This window comes from Homarus americanus, unplaced genomic scaffold (genome assembly GCF_018991925.1).
Source record: "Homarus americanus isolate GMGI-L3 unplaced genomic scaffold, GMGI_Hamer_2.0 scaffold36970, whole genome shotgun sequence".
NCBI classification, from domain to species: domain Eukaryota; kingdom Metazoa; phylum Arthropoda; class Malacostraca; order Decapoda; family Nephropidae; genus Homarus; species Homarus americanus.
The window spans coordinates 1,484,189-1,507,984 of record NW_024740094.1 but is presented as its reverse complement, the minus strand read 5'-3'; the positions used below and the strand labels follow the sequence as shown (position 1 = coordinate 1,507,984).

General features: G+C 45.6%; 1 protein-coding gene across 1 annotated transcript in view; it reads right to left on the bottom strand.

Annotated features, from left to right (window-relative positions):
* LOC121875071 (single-minded homolog 2-like) overlaps positions 1–23,796 on the bottom strand; it is a 74,321-nt gene that overhangs the window by 31,018 nt on the left and 19,507 nt on the right. The window contains exon 3 of the mRNA XM_042379418.1: positions 11,288–11,470. Within this exon, the coding sequence (XP_042235352.1) occupies positions 11,288–11,462 (175 nt within the window). The 5' untranslated portion in view covers positions 11,463–11,470. The remainder of the gene's footprint in view (positions 1–11,287; positions 11,471–23,796) is intronic.

Here is a 23,796-nt window from a genome sequence, read left to right as displayed (position 1 = left end):
GAAAATAAACTAATGTATTTATAATAATTAACTTGACACACACGTCATGACCCAGGAAGATAGCGTAAAACCCCTTCTCTCTCTCTCTCTCTCTCTCACTGGCCAGCTGACGAGTGAAACCATTAGACCGCGACGAAACATTCTGACAACACCAAAGAACACCATTTCATAATTGATCGTATCGGAAACATAAGACAGCGTATTCATTTTCTCCCAAACGTCGACGCTGCTCACAAAATACTCCCCCGCCCAAAACCTCGAATTACTTCACATTAACCAAACTCATAACGCGGAAACAATACTCATAAAAGGTTAAATTAATAGAGAAAATAAACAAAAGACGAGCGGTAAATATGACGAGGGAAAAGTATAAGGGAAGGAACAATGTATAAGTGATGTAATCGGGAGAGAAGTATCGAACTGAGCGGACACTATCCAGTCCTCTATAGATGGTATGCGGGTCGCGCTGGAACCTCTTTGATTACTGATAGCGAGTCGCTTTTATTATGCCTTCGATAGTGAGTGATGGTGAGGGATTATTAATGATGATGATGAGGGATTAATAGTGAAGATGATGAAGGATTAATAGTGATGATGAAGGATTAATAGCGATGATGGTGAGGGATTAATAGTAGTGATGATGATGATGGATTAATAGTGATGATGACGATGATGATGATAATTAATAGTTGTACAGCACGATTTATGAATACACTCAAAAACAAGAACAACACAAGAACAAAACACACACTCAACAACAAAGACACCAATCATTAAGAAAAACAATTTAAAAAACACAAGGCGATGACACACACAGGACATTTACACCCCGTGCCAAATGACTTAACATACAATTAAGCGAACATTATAAACACGACAGCAACAACATAATTACAAACAGTCATTAACCAGGCATAAAAAATAATAATTACATAAGTGACAAGTTCTTCAATTTTCTTTTATTTTTTGAAGACTCGTAATGATGTTTGTAAAATAGGGGGACAATTGATCGGTTCCAACAATGTGAACTAAGGGACGGGTAGCGGAAGTGACGTAATCGGTATCCATACACACTTGCGGATGCCTGGTAGCTAATTTATAAATACTCGATATATATATATATATATATATATATATATATATATATATATATATATCATTATGTTATTTCATTATCCACTTATTCGCTCACGCACTAAGTTGATGAAAAGGTATTAAGATGTCCTGAGATTTTTTACTTCATGAATAACACAGTTTAGTAAATGGTCCTCGAAATCACCATTATGAAAATATAAGGTGACATACGAGGCGAAGATCATCCTGGAATTAAACACACGCACTCCACATCGTCACCGTCATCAGTACCAGAAGCAAATGTTCTAACTTCATTATATTGATTTTTCTTCATCACCATCATTTCTGAAGTTTACCTCAGAAGCTGCCGGAGTAGACACGGAAGACTGGCGGCTGTCCACCCTGCGGTACACCATGGACCGGGAGAAGCTACATGACCATCTGCCTCAACCACCCCGACGAAGGAAACTCTCATATGGTCTCCGTGTACAGGGCCCTGGACGGCAGGTACCTGTACTATGACTCGGCCCAGACTGCTGTCGACGAGTCCTTTCTGAAGTATATGGACCTTAACAAGATCCCCCGTCAGGGCCTGACAATCGTTGACGCCCCCAATCAGAGGTATAACACCTGTGCGTACCACTCCTATGTGTTCCTAGACTTCGTGACGTCCCGGTATTACCACACCTCATATAACCTGGCCCAACTGTACAAGATGGCCGCCATCTCCTGCCACACAGCCGTACTTTCCGTCTTTAAAATGTTGACAGAATTTCCCAACAAAATTAACATCTTCACTAGGAGCGTCCCGAGGCGGAGTCCATGGTCCCCACTGGGCGTCCCGAGGCCGAGTCCATGGTCACCACTGGGCGTCCCGAGGCCGAGTCCATGGTCACCACTGGGCGTCCCGAGGCCGAGTCCATGGTCCCCACTGGGCGTCCCGAGGCGGAGTCCATTGTCCCCACTGAGTTCCGAGGAGGAATCCATCGAAATAAACTGACCTTAAACCTTGAGAAAAGTCACTACATGATCTTTCACAGAAGGAAAAACTTGACCCCAAACTTGGACCCCCTGTACCTTGGTAATACAGTCCTTAAATGCGAACAAAATACTAAATTCCTCGGAGTTATTGTTGATGAGAAACTTAACTGGAGAAACCACATACAAGCCATTCACAGTAAAGTCAATAAACAGTGCGGTATCATGTATCACACTCGACAGTCACTCACTCTCACAGCAATGAAAGAAATCTATCATGATCTTGTCTACCAACACCTGATATACTGTCACACACTATGGGGGGTCTCTGGCTCTTCAAAAACACAATCCCTGGTTACTGCACAAAAGAGAGCTGTACTGACAATGACCTACTTGAAAAAAAAACATCACACAAACGAAAAATTTGCTATATTGAACATTTTAAAATTCGAAGATATTAACACCTACTGCTGTGCCCTCTTTGTTTACAAATCTATCAATCACTTGCTTGACAATAATTATTTCCAGTTCCGGAATAATCAGAGATACAACTTAAGGCACCCACAACACATCACCAATCACCATTACACCTCACCAATCACCACAACACACCAATCAACAACACCCACACAACACACCAACAATCACCACGACACACCACCAATCACCACTCCACACTAACGATCCACCCCCACCCCTCAATCACCCTTGCTCTATAATAAAAAAGGTGCTTAAATGAATCCACAAGGGGCAGCAGCCACTCACTCGGTCGCTGTCACTTCCCTTGAGAAAATATTAGTGTGGATTCCCGGGTCCAGTGTTTTCGCGCGCTTTCTCAATAGTATTAGGATAATTAAACTCCCGCCAACAACAATAGCGCGCCGGTCGCCTAGTAGGGGTCCCCAGAGCGTCCGATTCCTCGCTCCGACTTCCGGTTTCGGCTCCAATTTCTGTCCTCTTGTGGGAGAAATATTAACTTTTTTAATATTTGGTTATTTCTTTATTACTATTTTCTTATCTAGAGTGGAAAATTGTATTAATTAATGGGGTATTGTTAACAGGAAATATTAAGTTTGTGTTATAGAATTGGTTGGGTAAAGTCACGAATGAAGGGGTTGAGACACACAGGTCAGTTCCCAAGCACGGTGGCGTCTGTCAATCATAAGAGGGACTGTACAAGGAGGGATTTTCCAGAGCTGTGAGTATTTTATTGAGAGACGATCAAAGGTGCTGGTGTCGCGTGCTGAGGCCTGTGTGGGAACAGTCTTGAGGCCACACACGCACGCACACACACACACACATGGACAGGCAGACATGGACAGGCAGACATACACAGTCCAACACAGGAGAGGGGAAGAGGTGAGGAGAGGGGAAGAAGTGAGGAGAGGGGAAGAGGTGAGGGAGGTAAGGAGAGAGAAGGTACGGGATGTCAGAAGAGGGGAGGTGGTGGTGGTGAAGTGAGGGGAATTTGGAGGTAGTCACGTGACCTACTGGCTAACGAGCGTATAATAGGCCACGCCCCCTCTCCCCTTAACAACCCTCTCCTCCATTCACCTCTCTACTACTTCCTTCATTTATCGTCTATTTCCTCATCTCCTTATACGTTTTTGTTTTTTCTCCTGTTTCCTTCATGTCCTTTCATTCTTTTATATTTCCCTTTATTCCCATCTTCGTTAGTTATTATTATATATTTCCTACTATTTGTTCTCTTCCTTTTCCCATTTCCTCCTTTATTTAATTATATTTTCCAATTTCTCGTCTTTCCTTTCATCATGTTTATTGTTGTTTTTTCTTCGTATTATCGTCTTTCTTTAATTATCTTCTTTATTTAGTTATTCTTGTGTCCTTTCTTTTAATTATTTTTCTACAAGGGGAAAAGGAGGCGAAGGGAGAGTAGTGAGGGAGGGAGGAGAGGGAGAAGGGGAGAGTACTGAGGGGAGAGTAGTGAGGGAGGGAGGAGAGGGAGAAGGGGAGAGTACTGAGGGGAGAGTAGGAATGAGGGGAGGAGTGAGGGATGAAGGTAATGGACTCCTACACGTCGACAACCAACCAGTCAGTCGTTAGTGATGTACAAATAACCTAATTACCCAATCACATGTCCCTCAGCGGGGGGTGTGAGGGGGAGGTGAGGTGTGAGAGGGGAGAAGAGGTGGGGATAGGGAGGGTAGGAAGGGAGAGAAAGGGAGGAGGGAGGGCCGTCTCTCAGGGGCCTGGAATGTAAACGAGAGAGAGAGATCAGAGAGTATGTAAATCTCTCTCTCTCTCAAATCTCACATCCAATCGCCCTCCCTCTCTCCCTTACTTCACCCCTCCTATCTCTCTCACACCTTACCCACCCTCCCTCCTCTCTCTCTCGAGGTCTGGGAACAACACAACAGCGTACGTCCTATGACAAGTCCTCAGTCACCCTTCAAGGAGGAGATTACGAACGCGAATGGAATATCGATTATTTCCTTCCAAGACTTAAAACAATGGTCCTCAGTTCCAATAATATCATCAGGTGGTCTGGCGTAAAATCTCTGGGTTATAGTAAAGTCTTGATAAAAGTATAGATGACATGATAAAAGTATAGATGGCATGATGAAAGTATAGATGAAATGATAAAAGTATACCTGTAGATGAAATGATAAAGGTAGAGATGAAATGATGAAAGTATAGATGAAATGATAAAAGTACAGGTATAGATGAAATGATAAAATAATAGATGACAATGAAAATTTAGATGAAATGATGAAAGTATAGATGAAGTGATAAAAGTATAGATGAATTAATAAAACTATAGACGAAATGATACGACGCCAACACAAATCATAAACACGACCCATATCACAGTAAATAAAATATATACAAAAAAATTATAACGGAAACTTTTACAGGAAAGTAATATTAGTTAAAAAAATAATGGAACAACGAGACTAACACCACCATGACAAAAATTATTCTCGTCAAAAAACACAGAACCAGAACTTGCGTGCCGCTATCAAAACAAGTGCTGGTCGGAGCGGAGCTACACAAACAAGTGACGATCGCGGCGGGGAGGAGGGTGCTGATCCCTCTAATGCCACATACGCACGCCCATAAGCCCGCTAATCTGTCACCAACGCCCGCGCTCAGGGGATCATACACACACCCCAGCGTAAAACTAACCGAGGTATGAACACGGTTTTATTTTGAACTGAATATAAAAACTCTTTGATTTAATATTTACTAAAAAGGTATAAGAAAAGAATGAAAAAATAAATAATACAAAAAACGAAGATTAAACACAAAATTAAACTTAATTTACATGTACACAATGATAATGAAGACATATATAAATAATAATGGTTGCCCCTCGTGTAACCGGTCCAAGGGCCACCTAGGCGTGAATTTGATTAAGGTGCAGAAGAAGTCACCAACACACCCTGAGTTAACGAGTTGCATGACCTAGTGTCAAGGAATAGTCCGAGAAGACCGGACAACTCGCCAACTGCACTGGCTAACCATTACCCCGGAACACGATCCACAAATCGATCAACATCCAGGTCCCCAATTACTGCTGGGTAGACAGAAGCAAATGACTTAAGAAACTTGCCCATAGTTTCACTCAGCCCACTTATGAGGGAGCATGCTGACCATTACACCACAGGTCGCCATATACATACATACATACATACATACATACATACTGTACATACATACATAAGCAATAATAGTGTACGTAATCTATAAGTCATTTTAACGCTTTTCTAGTACCTTCTTGTTTCTTGCTTATTATTTTGTTTGTTTTTTTAATTGGTAAATGTTAGAGTTAGTGTGAGGAGGAGAGGAGGAAGGAGAGGAGGGAGGAGAGGAGGGAGGAGAGGAGGAGGAGGAGGGAGGAGAGGAGGAGGAGGAGGGAGGAGAGGAGGAGGAGGAAGAAGAGGAGGAGGAAGGAGAGGAGGAGGAGGAGGAAGAAGAGGAGCAGTATTAGTGAGGGAGAGGTTTACTCTCTCACACTGCTGGGTTAAGGTACTTGTTTCATTGTGTTGGAATGTTGACACACATACACACACGTATGTATGTATGTGTGTATGTAAGTGTGTATGTATGTATGTATGCTGTTATGTATGTATGTATGTATGTATGTATGTATGTATGTTTGTATGTTATGTAAGTATGCATGTTAAGTATTTATGTATGTACTGTATGTTAGTATTTGTGTGTGTATGTATGTATGTATGTATGTATGTATGTATGTATGTATGTATGTATGTAAGTAAGTAAGTAAGTAAGTAAGTAAGTAAGTAAGTAAGTAAGTAAGTAAGTAAGTAAGTAAGTAAGTAAGTAAGTATGAATGTATGTATGTATGTATGTATGTATGTATGTATGTATGTATGTATGTATGTATGTATGTAGGTAGATATATATGAATAAAAATAAACAACTAAAAATAAATTAAAATAAATATGTAGGTAAAAGATAAAAAATAATTAAATTATTAAAATAATTAACAAAATACCACAATAAAGATAATTTACATAAGACACAATTAAATACCTTAACAACAGAGTTACCACGAACACGTCAGGTAGGGGGGGGAAGGAGGGGAGGGAAGAGGAGGGGGGGAAGAGGAGGGGGGAGGGAAGAGGGGAGGGGAGGGAAGAGGAGGGGGAGGAAGAGGAGGGGGAGGGAAGGAGGGGGGAGGAAGAGAGGGGAAAGGAGGGGGGGAGGGAAGAGGAGGGGAAGGAGGGGGGAGGAAGAGGAGGGGGAGGGAAGAGGAGGGGAAAGGAGGGGGAGGGGAAGAGGAGGGGAAAGGAGGAGGAAAAGAAGGAGAGAGGAAGAGAGGAGGAGAAGGGAAGAAGAGGAGGACAAAAGGGGAGCAAGAGAAGGGAGGAGGAGGGAAGGAGAGGAGGCGAAGGCTGGAAGAGAAGAAAGCGGAAGAGAAAATTAAGGAGGTGGTCAGCAGCTAAAATCTGAATCGGTAATGAGGTCAGGCAATAAGTGGACCACCTAACTACCACTTAGTACCACCTTAAGTGTCCAGGGCTAATTGTGACAACCAGCAGCATATTTTCTGCCTTAAACTAGTTCTTATATTCGTGGGGGTAGGGGGGTAGGTGAAGGGTGGGGTAGGTGAAGGGTGTGGGCAGGTGAGGGAGAAGAGGGGGTGGGTTATGTGGCATTGTTCGTCCTGGGATTAAAATGGACGAGGTTTAATTTATTATTATTATTATTATTATTTTTTAGCTGGGGGATAGGCAAGTGTTCTAGTTAGTCCTGGGAAAAAACTATATATATATATATGAGAGAGAGAGAGAGAGAGAGAGAGAGAGAGATTACTAACACACACACACAACTGCATCATAATTCACCAATATTTTTTTCCTTTTCAAATACTTATTTATTTCAACAGCTGAGGAAATGCCACACAGTACACCTCAACTATCATATTACCCAGAGGTGTGTGTGTGTGTGTGTAAGTTATGGTAACAACAGGAAATAAGTGTTAATGAGAGAGAAGGGTTGAGGGAGGCTTGACTAACAGGGTACGACACGGTCTCCCTCCCTAGCCTCAGTGCCACCACCACCACCACCGCCTTCGTCAGCCACCCAGACCGGATGCTCACACCTGCGACGCCAGAGAGAGAGAGAGAGAGAGAGAGAGAGAGAGAGAGAGAGAGAGAGAGAGAGAGAGAGAGAGAGAGAGAGAGAGAGAGAGAGGGAGAAATTTCACCCTCTAACTCAATAACCTGAGGATAAAGCTTAAAATGTGAGTTAACAATCTCAGGTCAGGTTAATGTTAAAGTTAGGTCAGGTTAATTTAAGTATAAGATTTGATCAGGTTAATGCCATTGTTGTCAGTCAAAGCAGCGACGCACCAGTGCAGTTGGCGAGTTGTCCGGTCTTCTGGGACTATTCCTTAACACTGGGTCATGCAACTCGTTAACTTAGGGTGTGGTTGTTGTGTTGGCGACAGATTCAACACCTTAAACTAATTCACGACAGGTGGCCCTTGGACCGGCCATCCACCAACACCAGGGGCACCGATTATTATTTTAGTGTGTGTGTGTGTGTGTGTGTGTGTGTGTGTGTGTGTGTGTGTGTACAGTGTCTGGGTTTGATACAGTTTTACTCACAAGAAGGAAGGAAAGAAGGAAGGAGAAGGATTGAGGTGGTCATACTAGAGAAGGAAGGAAGAGAGAGAGAGGGGCAGGTATAGCTGTAGAGTGTGAGGAGGAGGGGCTGTGAGGGGGGGGTATGGGGAGGGTAGTACAGGTGCACGGACACAATGGGTGAACCAAGCTAGCTACCTTGTACCTCATTAACGAGAGGCTAACTCAGCGCCACACTCTCCCTCCCTAAATATACGACGACAACATTATTATTTTCTACCTTACTTATAAATTCATATATACATTACTCCTTCTGTACCTTTTTTTTTGCCTCCGTGCCGTCTCCAACACACAGGTACAGTCTCCAACACACAGGTACAGTCTCCAACACACAGGTACAGTCTCCAACACACAGGTACCGTCTCCAACACACAGGTACAGTCTCCAACACACAGGTACCGTCTCCAACACACAGGTACAGTCTCCAACACACAGGTACAGTCTCCAACACACAGGTACAGTCTCCAACACACAGGTACAGTCTCCAACACACAGGTACAGTCTCCAACACACAGGTACCGTCTCCAACACACAGGTACCGTCTCCAACACACAGGTACCGTCTCCAACACACAGGTACAGTCTCCAACACACAGGTACAGTCTCCAACACACAGGTACCGTCTCCAACACACAGGTACAGTCTCCAACACACAGGTACAGTCTCCAACACACAGTACACCAGCCAGTTAGCACACAGTATACCTTTACTATCCCCCAGCTTAATTTACCTGAAGATTAATCACCCAAATGCTATACCTTGTGGGTGTTTAGGATAGGTAAGTTTAATCTTCAGGTAAAATAAGCTGGGATGTTTAATCTTCAGGTAAAATAAGCTGGGGTGTTTAATCTTCAGGTAAAATAAGCTGGGGTGTTTAATCTTCAGGTAAAATAAGCTGGGGTGTTTAATCTTCAGGTAAAATAAGCTGGGGTGTTTAATCTTCAGGTAAAATAAGCTGGGGTGTTTAATCTTCAGGTAAAATAAGCTGGGGGGTATCTAATTTTTATGTGATCCAAATAGGTAGTAATCAAACAGGGAGGTACTACCGCCTGGGAAGATATTGGAAGCATAATGTGTTGTGTAATGGTGGACCCTGCTGCCATATGTGACCAAGTCCCAGGTTGTTGATCTGACTTTCTGCCTCATTTACACACAATTGCAGGGTCTCAATTGTTTCTCTTATTATTGGCAACACAACATACATATATTGTTCCTCACTCTTGACCTGTTTTTTTAATTTTCGTATTTTTTATTATTATTATTATTATTATTATTATTATTATTATTATTATTATTATTATTGTTATTATTAAATTTTTGCTTCTCCCCTATGTGGGTCAGTGCCCGGGTGAGTTAATCCCTGTAAAAAATAAATGAATAGGTAAAAAAATAAAAAATAAAAAGTAAATGGTTGTGCAGGAAATTCATTGGTGTGCTTGCAAGCAGGATACGAGGCAGCGCATGTAGTGAGTCTTTTGTCAGAGTGAGGTACAATGGTGAGCCAGCCAATGTGACTACCGCTATGGTAAAGTTGCAGGTGGTAGGTAGGTAGGTAGGTAGGTGGTGGTGGTAGGTAGGTAGGTAGGTGGTAGGTAGGTAGGTAGGCGTGGTGGTAGGTAGGTAGGTAGGTGGTAGTAGGTGGTGGTGGTGGTGGTGGTGGTGGTGGTAGGGGTGGTGGTGGTGGTGGTAGGTGGTGGTGGTGGTGGTAGGTAGGTGGTGGTGGTGGTGGTGGGGTAGGTGGTGGGTGGTGGTGGTGGTGGTGGTGGTAGGTGGTGGTGGTGGTGGTGGTGGTGGTGGTGGTGGTAGGTGGTGCATTAGTAGTGGTGGTAATGGGTGGCAGTGTGGTTGGTCATGGATGGTATGTGGGTGCGGGTGGGGAGGGTGGGTGGGTGGGTGGTACAGGTCCGCCCACCGCATCCACATCATCATCATTTATTCCACATACTTGTTGACATCAAAACAAAACACCTCTTCCAAAATACTACTAGCAACAAAAACAACAACAGTAATAATACAAATAACAACAACAGTAATAATAAAAACAACAACAATTAAATATTTGAAAATTACGCCAAAATTTTCACGGCGACTTTTGTTCAGTGTTAATAAGACACCCAGGACAAAGATACGACTTCGATTCGCCTATTACAACATTTCTGTGGGACACCTGAGTGCATCTGTTGAGTGTGTTGACTGTGTGAGTGCATCTGTTGAGTGTGTTGACTGGTTGAGTGCATCTGTTGACTGTGTGAGTGCATCTGTTGAGTGTGTTGACTGTGTGAGTGCATCTGTTGAGTGTGTTGACTGTGTGCATCTGTTTGAGGGTGTTGACTGAGTGCATCTATTTGTCGAGGATGTTAAGTGAGTGCATACGGCGAAGGGGTTGACCGAGTACATCTACTTGAGTGCGTTGACTGAGTACATCTACTTGAGTGCGTTGACTGAGTACATCTACTTGAGTGCGTTGACTGAGTACATCTACTTGAGTGCGTTGACTGAGTACATCTACTTGAGTGCGTTGACTGAGTACATCTACTTGAGTGCGTTGACTGAGTACATCTACTTGAGTGCGTTGACTAAGTACATCTACTTGAGTGCGTTGACTGAGTACATCTACTTGAGTGCGTTGACTGAGTACATCTACTTGAGTGCGTTGACTGAGTACATCTCTCTGGGAAACACAGTGTTGTCCCCTCTATAACATTACAACCAACAGTAGCCTACAACCCTTTATCAGATATCTACAGAGTCCTTGATAAGAGTCCTTGATAAGAGTCCTTGATAAGAGTCCTTGATAAGAGTCCTGTAGGATTTGAATCAAGACAGTCAAAGGACTTTACCATCAGGAGAGACATTTACCGTTTTCCCTTTCCTCTCACTCCCTCCTTCAGGATACTACCTCACCCTTCAAGAAATTAACAGCCTTTTATAACCCAGGAAAAGGAAACTAATTGGAAAACAAAAGAGGAAGAATTCACAACCAGGAAAACTTAAAATTCCTTCAAAACAACACAAACAAATCAATGACCAAATAAGGTCAAATAAGGTCAAATAAGGTCAAATAAGGACAAATAAGGACAAATAAGGACAAAATTCACTCACCGTCGGGGAAAACATGGCGCATCTTGAGGTAGCTTGTAGTGAGGCGTATGATGGAAGCCTTGTCGAGCTGGGAGGTAATGGCGGCGGGAAGAGGTAAGAGTTTCGCCAGCTCTAAGAATTCAGCGTTTTCTTTCTCCCTTCTGCTTCTCGCCGCGTTCTTGCTCTTCTCCTTCATCCTGTTCCCTGGAGGAGGAGATAAATGAAAGGTGTGAGAGGTAGTAGATGTGATGATGGTGGAGATAGGAAGACGGTGTGTGTGTGTGTTATTTCTTATACCATCTCTCTCTCTCTCTCTCTCTCTCTCTCCCCCCACTCCCCGCGGCATCACCATTAATAAATTCACGGCACAATTCTTCCCTGTTTGTCGGTCATTATCACAATTTTCCTCTCACTTTCCCTCTCCGCCCCGGGCAAGGCACGAGGGGAGTGGGACAAGTGAGAGGGAGAGACGGAGGAGGGGAGAGGGGGTGGAGAGGGGGGGAGAGGAATGAAAAAAAAAAGTAGGATGAGTGGGTGACTAAAGTAAATGAGTGGAATAATAATAATAATGCTAATAATAATAATAATGATGATGATGATGATGATGATGATGATAATGATGATGATGATGATGATAATGATGATGATGATGATGATACACAAATATCATTACTCACAAAAACAAATGCAATCCAACGAAGGGAAAAATCGTTAATGGCGAATAACGAAATGTGTGTAAACCGAAGACCAGACTAATACAGTTGAGGGAAATTCGTTAACCTCGGGTCATAAAGTCTGGAACAACGAATTAACGAGCACACACACACACACACACACACACACACACACACACACACACACACACATCGTTAACCATGACAGCTAAACGAGGGGCTAACGTGAGGGGTAATTTAACGAGCTTAGCGTCCAATAGCGAATAATCTCACTTTGGTTATCTCCTCATCTCCCTCCTCCACAGTCCTTCACCCCCCTCCTCCCCCTCCACAGTCTTCTCCTACCCCCTTCCCATCCAGGTTAGGGTTTGTTAGGTTAGGTTATTTTTGGTTAGGGTAGTTATTATCCCCCACCTCATCATCCTCTGAGTTAGTTATGATCAAATTTCCTGTCTGTCTGCCTGCCTGTCTGTCTGCCTGCCTGTCTGTCTGTCTGTCTGTCTGTCTGTTAGCGAGGACAGCAGTATCAACCTATAGCACTATCTTACCCCCCAAGTATAGATAATCCTTTCATTCCATTCACAAGAAAAATAAACAGACAATATTCTACCATATCTGTTAGATATATACCACTGTCTTGACCCCACGGGGATAATGCCAACTAATCCTGTCAGCCCGTAGAGAAAAAGAGGCCATTATCGCCCTTATGTGTGTCTTTATACCTGTTTCCCCCGCCATAGGCTGGTAATAGGGGTTTAAGACACACATCTCACATCCTTGACCAATAGGGAGAGAAGGAGGAGGGGAGGGAGGGGGGAGGGAGGGAGGGAGGGAGGGAGGGAGGGAGGGAGGGAGGGGAGGGAGGAGAGGAGAGAGGGAGGGAAGGAGGGAGAGAGGGAGGGAGGAGGGAGGGAGGGAGGAGGGAGGGAGGGAGGGGGAGGGAGGGGGAGGAGGGAGGGAGGGAGGAGAGGAGGAGGGGAGGGAAGGAGGAGAGAGGGAGAAGGAGGGAGGGAGGGGGAGGGAGAGGGGAGGAGGAGGGAGAAGGAGAGAAGGAGAGAGGGAGGGAAGGAGAGAGAGAGGAGGGAAGGAGGGGGAGGGAGAGGGAGGAGGAGAAGGAGAGAGGGAGGGAAGGAGGGAGGGAGGGGGAGGAGAGACAGGTGAGCTGACCAGTGATGGATGACAGGATGGTCTGTCTGTGGTCCGTCTCTTCTGTGGTCAGTATAACATGTGACTCCTGTCTCACCGTAGTCTGTCTCACCGTAGTCTGTCTCACCGTAGTCTGTCTCACCGTAGTCTGTCTCACCGTAGTCTGTCTCACCGTATCTGTCTCACCGTAGTCTGTCTCACCGTAGTTCTGTCTCACCGTAGTTTGTCTCACCGTAGTCTGTCTCACCGTAGTCTGTCTCACCGTAGTCTGTCTCACCGTAGTCTGTCTCACCGTATGTCTGTCTCACCGTAGTCTGTCTCACCGTAGTCTGTCTCACCGTAGTCTGTTAATCTCCTATTGTGTGTCTGTGGATCTGTTCTCGTACGATCTGTCTGTCTGTCTGTACCTTACCCCTTCCCTTTCTTCCTACCTCCCTCCCTTACCCTCTTCTATCCCTTCTCTCCCCTATCCATCAACCTTCTCCCCTACTATCACCCAACCCATCAGCGTGGCCCCCCAGGTCGACCCTTGAGATTTCACACCTTCCACGATACCACAACAGACCTTCCTCCGTGTGTGTGTGTGTGTGTGTGTGTAGGGTGTGTGTGTGTGTGTGTGTCAACCTAAAATCTACTACCACACATACTCTTAACCACCCTATTTCCACCCATACCCACCCACACAACATGGCCAAAACACCCTTTCCCACCACCCACCCACCCACCCCTACCCACTCGCCCACCCCACCCACTCGCCCCACCCCACCCCACCCCTCCCACCCTCCTGGTTTCCGGAGACAAACAGAGCGCCTTCAGTACACGCCTCCATGCCACGCCCAGGGACTGTGTAGGTGCTAAATGGCTTTATACGTTATACCTGTAGGCGAACACCTTCTGCCGGAGGGGGGGTCCTCTCTCTCTCTCTCTCTCTCTCTCTCTCTCTCTCTCTCTCTCTCTCTCTCTCCGTCTTTTTCTCTCTCTTCTCCTCTTTTCTTCCTTTTTCTTCTTTCTCCCAATGTCTCTATGTGCGTATAGGAGTGTGTGTGTGTGTGTGTGTGTGTGTGTGTGTGTGTGTGTGTGTGTGTGTGTGTGTGTGTGTGTGTGTGTGTGTGTGTGTGTGTGTGTTGCCGCCTCCCCTTCTCACACGTCTTGACTAAACGTATTATCACTTATCTCTCCAGCCATCTGTTTACCAATCCATCTATCTTATCCATCTATCTTATCCATCTATCTATCTTATCTATCTATCTATCTATCTCTAACAAGTGGCCATAATCAGTGACCACCAACCACCACTATCACCACAACCACCATCACCACCACTATCACCACAACCACCATCACCACCACTATCATCACCATCTCGAGTAGGCCAACATCACCAACTTCACTATCTCCAACCACCTACCAGTATCATCACCACTACCAGCATCACCACTACCAGTATCATCACCACTACCAGCATCACCACAACCCATCCCCTGACTGAACTAATTGTCAACTCACCTTAACTAGTCACCTGATGTATTTAAACGTTCGTGGTGATGAGTGATAACGAACGAGACATAAACGAGACATTCCTGAGACATACACAGACCTCCCTCAGTGTGTGTGATATAAACGAGGCATTCCTGAGACATAAACAGACCTCCCTCAGTGTGTGTGATATAAACGAGACATTCCTGAGACATAAACAGACCTCCCTCAGTGTGTGTGAGATAAACGAGGCATTCCTGAGACATAAACAGACCTCCCTCAGTGTGTGTGATATAAACGAGACATTCCTGAGACATAAACAGACCTCCCTCAGTGTGTGTGATATAAACGAGGCATTCCTGAGACATAAACAGACCTCCCTCAGTGTGTGTGTGATATAAACAGAGACATTCCTGAGACATAAACAGACCTCCTCAGTGTGTGTGATATAAACGAGACATTCCTGAGACATAAACAGACCTCCCTCAGTGTGTGTGATATAAACGAGACATTCCTGAGACATAAACAGACCTCCCTCAGTGTGTGTGATATAAACGAGACATTCCTGAGACATAAACAGACCTCCCTCAGTGTGTGTGATATAAACAGACATTCCTGAGACATAAACAGACCTCCCTCAGTGTGTGTGATATAAACGAGGCATTCCTGAGACATAAACAGACCTCCCTCAGTGTGTGTGATATAAACGAGGCATTCCTGAGACATAAACAGACCTCCCTCAGTGTGTGTGATATAAACGAGACATAAACAAGATGAACGAGACACTATACCCCATGCTCTCGTTCCTTGTCTTACAGATCGTGTACATAAGACGAGTCACCTGAAGATTAACCCACCTTACGATAAACTACCCTACACCTAACCTAACCTAACCTAACCTAACCTAACCTACCCTACACCTAACTGCACCCCTACAACCTATACCTAACCTAACCTAACCAACCAAACTCCCACACCCAACACAACCCTAACCTACCCCTAACCCAACCCAACCCAACCCCTAACCTACCTAAACACCCACACCTAACCTAACCACCCTTACACCTAACCTAACTAACCTAACCCTAAACTACCCCTACACCCAACCAACCCAAACCAACCCTAACCTAACCTAACCTAAACTTCCACTACACCTAACCCCACCAACTACCCTACACCTAACCTAACCAACCCAACCTAACCCAACCTAACCTAACAACCCAACACAAGCACCAACAAACCTACACACCAACCTAACCTAAACTTACCCCTACACCCACACCCAACCTAAACTACCCCACACCCAACCTAACCAACACCCCTAACCCCAACACCAACACCAAACTACCCCTACACAACCTAACCTAACCTATTGCCCTAAGTAGCAGTGATAATAGTAATGACTAAATCCCCGCACTACAAAGACAATCCACCGATAAATGATTTACCTCTATTCCCCACACCTCCCACCCCTCCTCTCACCCACCCCACCACCCCCTCCCACCCCACCCCTCCCTCTACACCTCCCCACACCTCCCCCCCCCCCCGTCAGCCAGAGAAACACACACCAAACACGACCAACAACAGTAATTAGGAGAAGAGGTCAATAGACACAGGAACAGCCTGACTTTCTCCCCGTCTACACAAACCTACACACAGACACTTAAGACCCTCTGGCATAAAGGTGAATCTCGCGTGGTAACTCCCAGAGACCCAGCCGCCGGCCCTGCAGTACGCCACACGCCGCTTAATATCACCCCCCCATGTTCAATATCACCCCCATCATGTTTAATATCATCCCCCATGTTTAATATCATCCCCATCCCCCATGTTTAATATCACCCCCCATGTTTAATATCACTCCCCATGTTTAATATCATCCCCCATGTTCTAATATCATCCCCATGTTTAATATCATCCCCCATGTTTAATATCACCCCCATGTTTAATATCACCCCCCACGCTGTTTAATATCACCCCCATGTTTAATATATCCCCCATGTTTAATATCACCCCCCATGTTTAATATCACCCCATGTTTAATATCCCCCATGTTTAATATCAATATCACCCCATGTTTAATATCACCCCCAGCAATATCACCCCCACGCTCACCCCCACGCTTAATCATCCCCCCCATAATATTTAATATCACACGCTTAACATCACACGGCTAATAATCCTATGTATACTTAAGTCTTTACCTGCTTTCATTAAGGCGACATTCACCTGTATAGAGTTGTGGCCGTGCCTGGACAGTTTAATCCAATACCCATCATCACATACCTGAGCGTCATAGATAAGGAATAATTGTGTGGTTTTATATATACTGATTTATATATATAATTGGTTTAACCTTTGACGACGGTGAGTTAACCCTTGACGACAGTGAGTTAACCCTTTGACGACGTTGGTTTAACCCTATGAGGACATTGATTTAACCCTTTGAGGACGGTGATTTAACCCTTGAGACAGTGATTTAACCTTTGACGACGTTGGTTTAACCCTTTGACGACGGTGAGTTAACCCTTGACGACGGTGAGTTAACCTTTGACGACGTTGGTTTAACCCTATGAGACATTGATTTAACCCTTTGAGGACGGTGATTTAACCCTTTGCTGACGACGGTGAGTTAACCCTGACGACGGTGAGTTAACCCGCTGACGACGACGTTTACCCTTTGAGGACATTGATTTAAATTTATCGAGCAAATACACACAAGGTTATTTATAAAACACTGAAATAATCCAAATACCATAATAGCCGACATCCACTGAAATAACCAATATAGCCGATATCCACTGAAATAATCCCTAATATAGCCGATATTCACTGAAATAATCCCTAATATAGCCAAGTCAGTGAAATAATCTCTACACCACCTCCTCACACCAGGGCGGACCGGACCATCACCCCAAAATCGTCTCTGTGCCACCTGTCCACACGGTCGAGTCTCCCGCCACGATGACTATCAATTTCAGCTGGTGTTTGGACAGTACACAACGCCGGGGCCGAGTCGAGCTACTCAAGAGGACGGGGCTAGGGCCTCTCTTGAGGAACAACAACAACCACCTTCCATCCCTCTTCCTTCCTCTTACTCCTTCTCCTCCTCCTTCTTCTTCCTTCTTCTCCCCCCACGGTGGACAAACTTTACTGGGAAGGGACAGAGTGGATGGATTGATGGTTGTACAGGATCGTTTTTAATGATGTTTCAGAAGACACGGATGAATGGATGAGTGCTTGGTGTGGGTGGATGGAGGGATGGAGGGATGGATGGATGGATGATTGATGGATAGATGCCATTCAACACACCTAACCAACACATCATCAAAGACCAGGTGTGTGTGTGTGTGTGTGTGTGTGTGTGTGTGTGTGTGTGTGTGTGTGTGTGTGTGTGTTCCTCCTTCACCACCAGGGTATAGCACAACACAGCTGCCTCCCACACACACACACACATATATATATTTACGTACACAAACAATCATTTACATACACCAACATTAAACACTTTCACACCTGCAAAATATGCACAAACAGTCGCTTATCTATCTCTAAATATTTGCACACACACACACACACACACACACACAGAACTAAGCAACAACACCAATTTACACCCAGAACGGCCTCCCCCCCCCCCTCGCTCATCAGGAGTGGGTGGCCCTGCCTGCTATTGTGTGGGCGCCTACCTGATTCTCGACTCCACCCACTCCACTCCATCATACCTGCACACGTGGCCCTCTGTCCTAACACTCACCTGGCCTCGACTTCACCTTCATAAATCAGTTCATTTTTTCTTGTCCGAATTTCTATAGTTTTGAGAGAGAGAGAGAGAGAGAGAGAGAGAGAGAGAGAGAGAGATATTGTATTACTGTTTGTAAGTTTGTTTTCCCTTTTCTCCTTTAAAATAAATCAATCACCATGAAATTTCTCATAATATATCCTTCTATGTCAATCTAACATAAATAAGTCCCTTATCATCACAAAACACTAACTTCACACACCATCCAATATAGTAACCAAACCATAATAAAAATCTAAGCATCCGAAACTAAAACCGAAGCCAAGGTTAGGATCTGAACACAGTCACGAGCGCCCGGTGCGAGGTCATTAGAGGTCAGGGTAGTTCATCACCTGGCCTGTCTCGCTTGTTTGACACCCCTGTCCCCCTCTATCTCTCCGTCTCATTAGTCTCTTCAAATACACAGGTGTAGGTGTGTGTGTGTGTGTGTGTGTGTGTGTGTGTGTGTGTGTTAATCATCAGGTGAAATAAGCTGTGTTAGTAATCTTCAAAGTACTGCTATTAATGGGTCAGGCTGTGGGTAGGAGGCCAAGGGAGGGTAGGAGGGCCAAAGGGAGGAGGGGGCCAAGGGAGGGTAGGAGGGGGCCAAGGGAGGGTAGGAGACCAAGGGAGGGTAGGAGAGATAAGGGAGGGTAGAAAAGACCAAGGAGGTGGGAGGAGCCAAGGGAGGGTAGGAGACCAAGGAGGTAGGAGGGCCAAGGGAGGTAAGGACCAAGGGAGGTGGGAGGCCAAGGGGAGGGGGAGGGCAGGGGAGGGAGGGTAGGAGGGCCAAGGGAGGTAGGAGGGCCAAGGGAGGGGTGGAAGGCCAAGGGAGGGTAGAAGGACCAAGGGAGGGGGAGGACAAGGGAGGGTAGGAGGCCAAGGGAGGGTGGGAGGGCCAAGGGAGGGTAGAGGACAAGGAGGTGGGAGGACCAAGGACCCAAGGGAGGGTAGGGAGAAAGGGAGGTGGGAGGGCCAAGGGAGGTGGGAGGGCCAAGGGAGGGGGAGACCAAGGAGGAGGGAGGGCCAAGAGGAGGGTAGGGAAGGCCAAGGGAGGGTGAAGGACCAAGGGAGGGAGGAGGACCAAGGGGGAGGAGGGGAGAGGGAGGGGTAGGGAGGGCCAAGGGAGGTGGAGGCAGGCTGAGAATTAAATTAAAAGGTTATATTCCCCAGAGATGGTGTGAGGAATAGTATGTAAGTCGTGTATAGGTCATAAGGTAGGATCATGAGCAGGTCGAGTGTCAGGTCGAGGTCAGAAGTAGTCGAGTGTAGGTCGTGAGGTCAGAAGTAGGTTGTGCAGGTTGTGAGGTGAAGCAGGTCGTGGGACGGACAGCTGTACACTACCCCCACAGTCATATAATCTTGGGTACGAGTCTTAAAAAAAACGGTCGTGCGATGGATATTTCTGGTAAGAGAAGAGGTACGACTGCAAACAAAACTGATGAGAGAGATATAAATCCCTAAAATCCCTAATTAGCCTCCCCTCACACTTAACACAGACAGACAGACAGACAGACACAGGCAGACCACTGTGTTCCTGGCAAAGCAAACAGACAAACGAGTGAGTGGAAGACAGGTGATAAAAACATGAAAGGAATAAAAGAAAGAAAGAAAGAAACAAACAGCCTTAACACCACCTGTGGGATTAACATAATGGAGTGGGGGGTGGGAGAGGGGGAGTGGGGGAGAGCAGAAGAAAGGAGGAGATGGGGTGGAGTGAAAGGAGAGGCGGGAGAGGGGGAGATAGGAGAGAGAGGAGAAGGAGTGGGGTGAAAAGGAAGGGAAGGAAGAAAGGAAGAAGCACACCTGTATCCTCTACCTGGTTACCTAGTTAATTAACCACCAGGTACCTCATGACAATTTAGGTATACTAGCATCTACCTGAGTACCCGAATACATAACACTCCAGTGAACGTCTGGAGTGAACGCCTGGAGTGAAGGTCTGGAGTGAACGTCTTCGTCAGGCGCCTCAGGGAACATGTCGCTGCGTCGGGTTCGAGGGATTTACGAGACCAGAGTTGACCTTCAGGTGCCTTACTGCCACTACTCCTCCTCCCTGCCACTCACTCTCCCTCCACTGCCCCACCCCTACCCCCTACCGCCCTCCTCCCCCTACCCTACCCCTCCTCCACTACCCCTCCTCCGCTACCCAACCCCTCCTCCACACCCCTCCCTCCTCCACTGCCACCCCTCCTCCCCTACCCACCCCCTCCTCCCCCCCACCCTCCCCCACCCCTCACCCCCCTCCCCTGCCACTACCCCTCCACTGACACTACCCTCCCCTCCTGCCCTCCTCCTCCCCTCTACTCTCCGCCCTCTCTGCCACTACCCTCCTCCACCCCACCTCCCTCAACACCCTAGCACTTGCCCACTACCCCTGCTCCGCTGCCACCCCCCACCTCCTCCTGCCACTACCCCCTCCTGCCACCCCTACCCACCTCCACCCCCCCTTCCGTCTTACTTTACCTCTTTCTTCCCATTTACCTCCCTCTCTGCCACTTACCCCACCACAACCCTCCCTCTTGCCACTTGTCCTCTGCCACACCCCCAACCCCTACCCCCATCCCACCAACTTGTCCCCCCCCTTCTAGTCAATTAACTGGGTTCAACTGGCTAGCACTCAGTATACACGTGTTCAGCCAACTCAACAAGCATGTCAGTTCATAACAGTCAGCAGCCAATCAGTCAGTCAGTCAGTCAGCTCAACTCGGGGGAAAATGCAAATGTCGAAGGTTGGTTAAGGTCAGCGGAGAGGTTAATGTGTTGGCTAGTGAGTGTGACCAACCCGGCAACACACCATATCACAGCTTCAAGTGTAAAAACCTCGGGAAAATCACACACACGTCACGTATTCCGATTAGCGGAGTCGACGCCTAGAATACGGACACTTTCCTGACGGCAAGCAAAGAGTGGTGAGGCAAGCAGAGGTTGGGAGAACGTTCGTCAGGCGTAAAAAAAAAAAATATTATGAAGTGGAAGGGAACGCCAGGTGGTGTTGGTGATTGCCAGCGCTGGATAACATAATGTAGAGGTTTAAGAACGCCACCGCAGGCAGAGGGTAAATGTTATACACCTGGCGTATGTATGTATGGAGGGAGGGAGGGAGGGAGGGAGGGAGGGAGACTGACGCTATTCATGACCCTCCCAAACACTGCAGTTAAAAGTATAAGCTATGAGTGAATCATGAATGCACTATGAAAAGTCCATGAATGAAGAGGATGTTTACGTCGCCTCATGACCATATGTGTGTGTGTGTGTGTGTGTGTGTGTGTCATAATCGCTGTCATAAGTAAATAAACATAGTGAAGTTTTTACGCCCAAATGTACTTGAAGGAGGAACAGCTTCAGAGTCAGGTGGTGGTGGTGAAGTGAGACGAAAGAGAGTATAAGAAAGAAAGACAAAAAGAGTGAGAAAGAAAGACAGAGAGAGAGAGAGAAAAAAATAACGAATGAGAAAAACAAACAAGTGTGAAAGAAAAAAGGTACAAACAAAAAAGTTGAAAATAAATGAAAAACAAAGATAAAAGTGAGAAAGAAGCGAACAAAAGAGAAAAGAAAAACGAGAAAAGCAAAATAAGAGACAAAAATGAGAGAGAGAGAGAGAGAGAGAGAGAGAACCCACCTATCTCACTCCCCAACACAATACCAACCAACAAGACTCCATATCACACAACCTGTTCACAACACCGTGCTGGGGGTGATGGGAGGAGGAGGGTGGTAGGGGATTCGGTTACCCCCCCCCCTAGCCTTCAAAATCAATTCTTTACGGACATTGTTTCTTGCAAGTCAAAATTTCCTTATCTTTAATCTCAACACACACACAACAATTCCTGTAACCCCTCCCCCCTCCCCCTCCCCTCCTCCTCCCCCCCACCGCGGCTATTGTTACTTAATTTATTTTCTTATATTTTATGATTTTTTGACAAACAGACAGACAGATAGATAGAGACAGATAGATAGATTGACAGACAGACAGACAGACAGACAGACAGATAGATAGATAGATAGACGGATATATCTAGATGTATTTTCATGGCTATTTTATGCAACTACTAGAAAATGGAAGCTATTAATCGACTTATATCCTTCCTTCTCTCTCTTTCCTTTGTCTTCCTCTCATCCTCATTCTCTCTTCTCGTTTATCACTTCCCTCATTCTTCCGTTTCCCCTCTTCTACCTCTTACTCTCCTCTCTCTAATTCTCTCCTTCATGCTTCCCTTCTCCCCTCACTCTCCCCTCACCTCCCTCCTCCTCCTCCCCTCACCCTTCCTCCTCCCCTCACCCCCCCTCCCCTCACTTCCCCTCACTCACCTAACCAAATCAGCAGTGTGTTACGCGGGTTGTTTGCAATACCAATAGTTCGTTCAGTCATTACACGCGCTTGACCACCGGCCATTAACAAGCCTTAACGACCGCTGAGGGCGAAGCTAACGAGGCCATTCAACCCCTCTTGGCGCTAACTATTTATCGTGCGTGTAACTGATGGTGATGGATGTAGAGAGAGAGAGAGAGAGAGAGAGAGAGAGAGAGAGAGAGAGAGAGAGAGAGAGATTGTCCTCCAGCACCACCACTCTTTCCTCCGGGACAAAGTAATCATTCGTACGTTCCCAACAAACAAACACGGTCTTGGTTTAGAACAGTGACTTGGGTTTAATTAATGTTTAGAAATATTAAAACAACACAAAACACGAGGGTGGAGGTTTAAAAATGTTAATATTACTACAATGAGTCATTCTCTCACTCTCCCTCTCTCTCTCTTACCGGTCTTTATTTCTCTCTCTCTCTCTCTCCTGTCTCTTAGTTCTCGTTCTCTCTATACCGTCTGATTTTACTTATTCAACCATATAATCATTAATTCTCTCTCTCTCTCTCTCTCTCTCTCTCTCTATCTCTCTCTCCACAAATATCCCTTAACATTCAAAATTAATATAAAGTAACGCGCTGTTAATAATAATAATAATAATAATAATTAAATCTTCTACACCATGGAGTGATATTCAATAGGTACATGACATGACTCTCAGCCTATACGAGTCCTTGACATGACACCCAGCCTATACACATGACTCTCAGCCTATACACATGACTCTCAGCCTATACATGACTCCCAGCCTACCACTATACCTGTAACTTGAATCAATAATTACTCTACCTGTACTGTAATTACCTGACCCTTTATGTTGTACCTGTATATATAATTTCTTTATTAAGTTTCCAAGTCGAAAAAGTCCCCCTCCCCCCCGTGTTAAAACTGCCGAGTCATCAGTGATCCACCCGCACGACCTTGAGGCTCCGAGGTATGCCAACCACAAGCCACATTCCACGACTAAGAGCTCAATGCGGTTTTATTTTTCGACTTTTGTTTTATTTTTATTTTTTTTACTTTTTGTGTACGTTTTTTTCCACTCGATTGTATGTTTGTGTAAAAAAAAAAATATTCCTCATAATTTGTC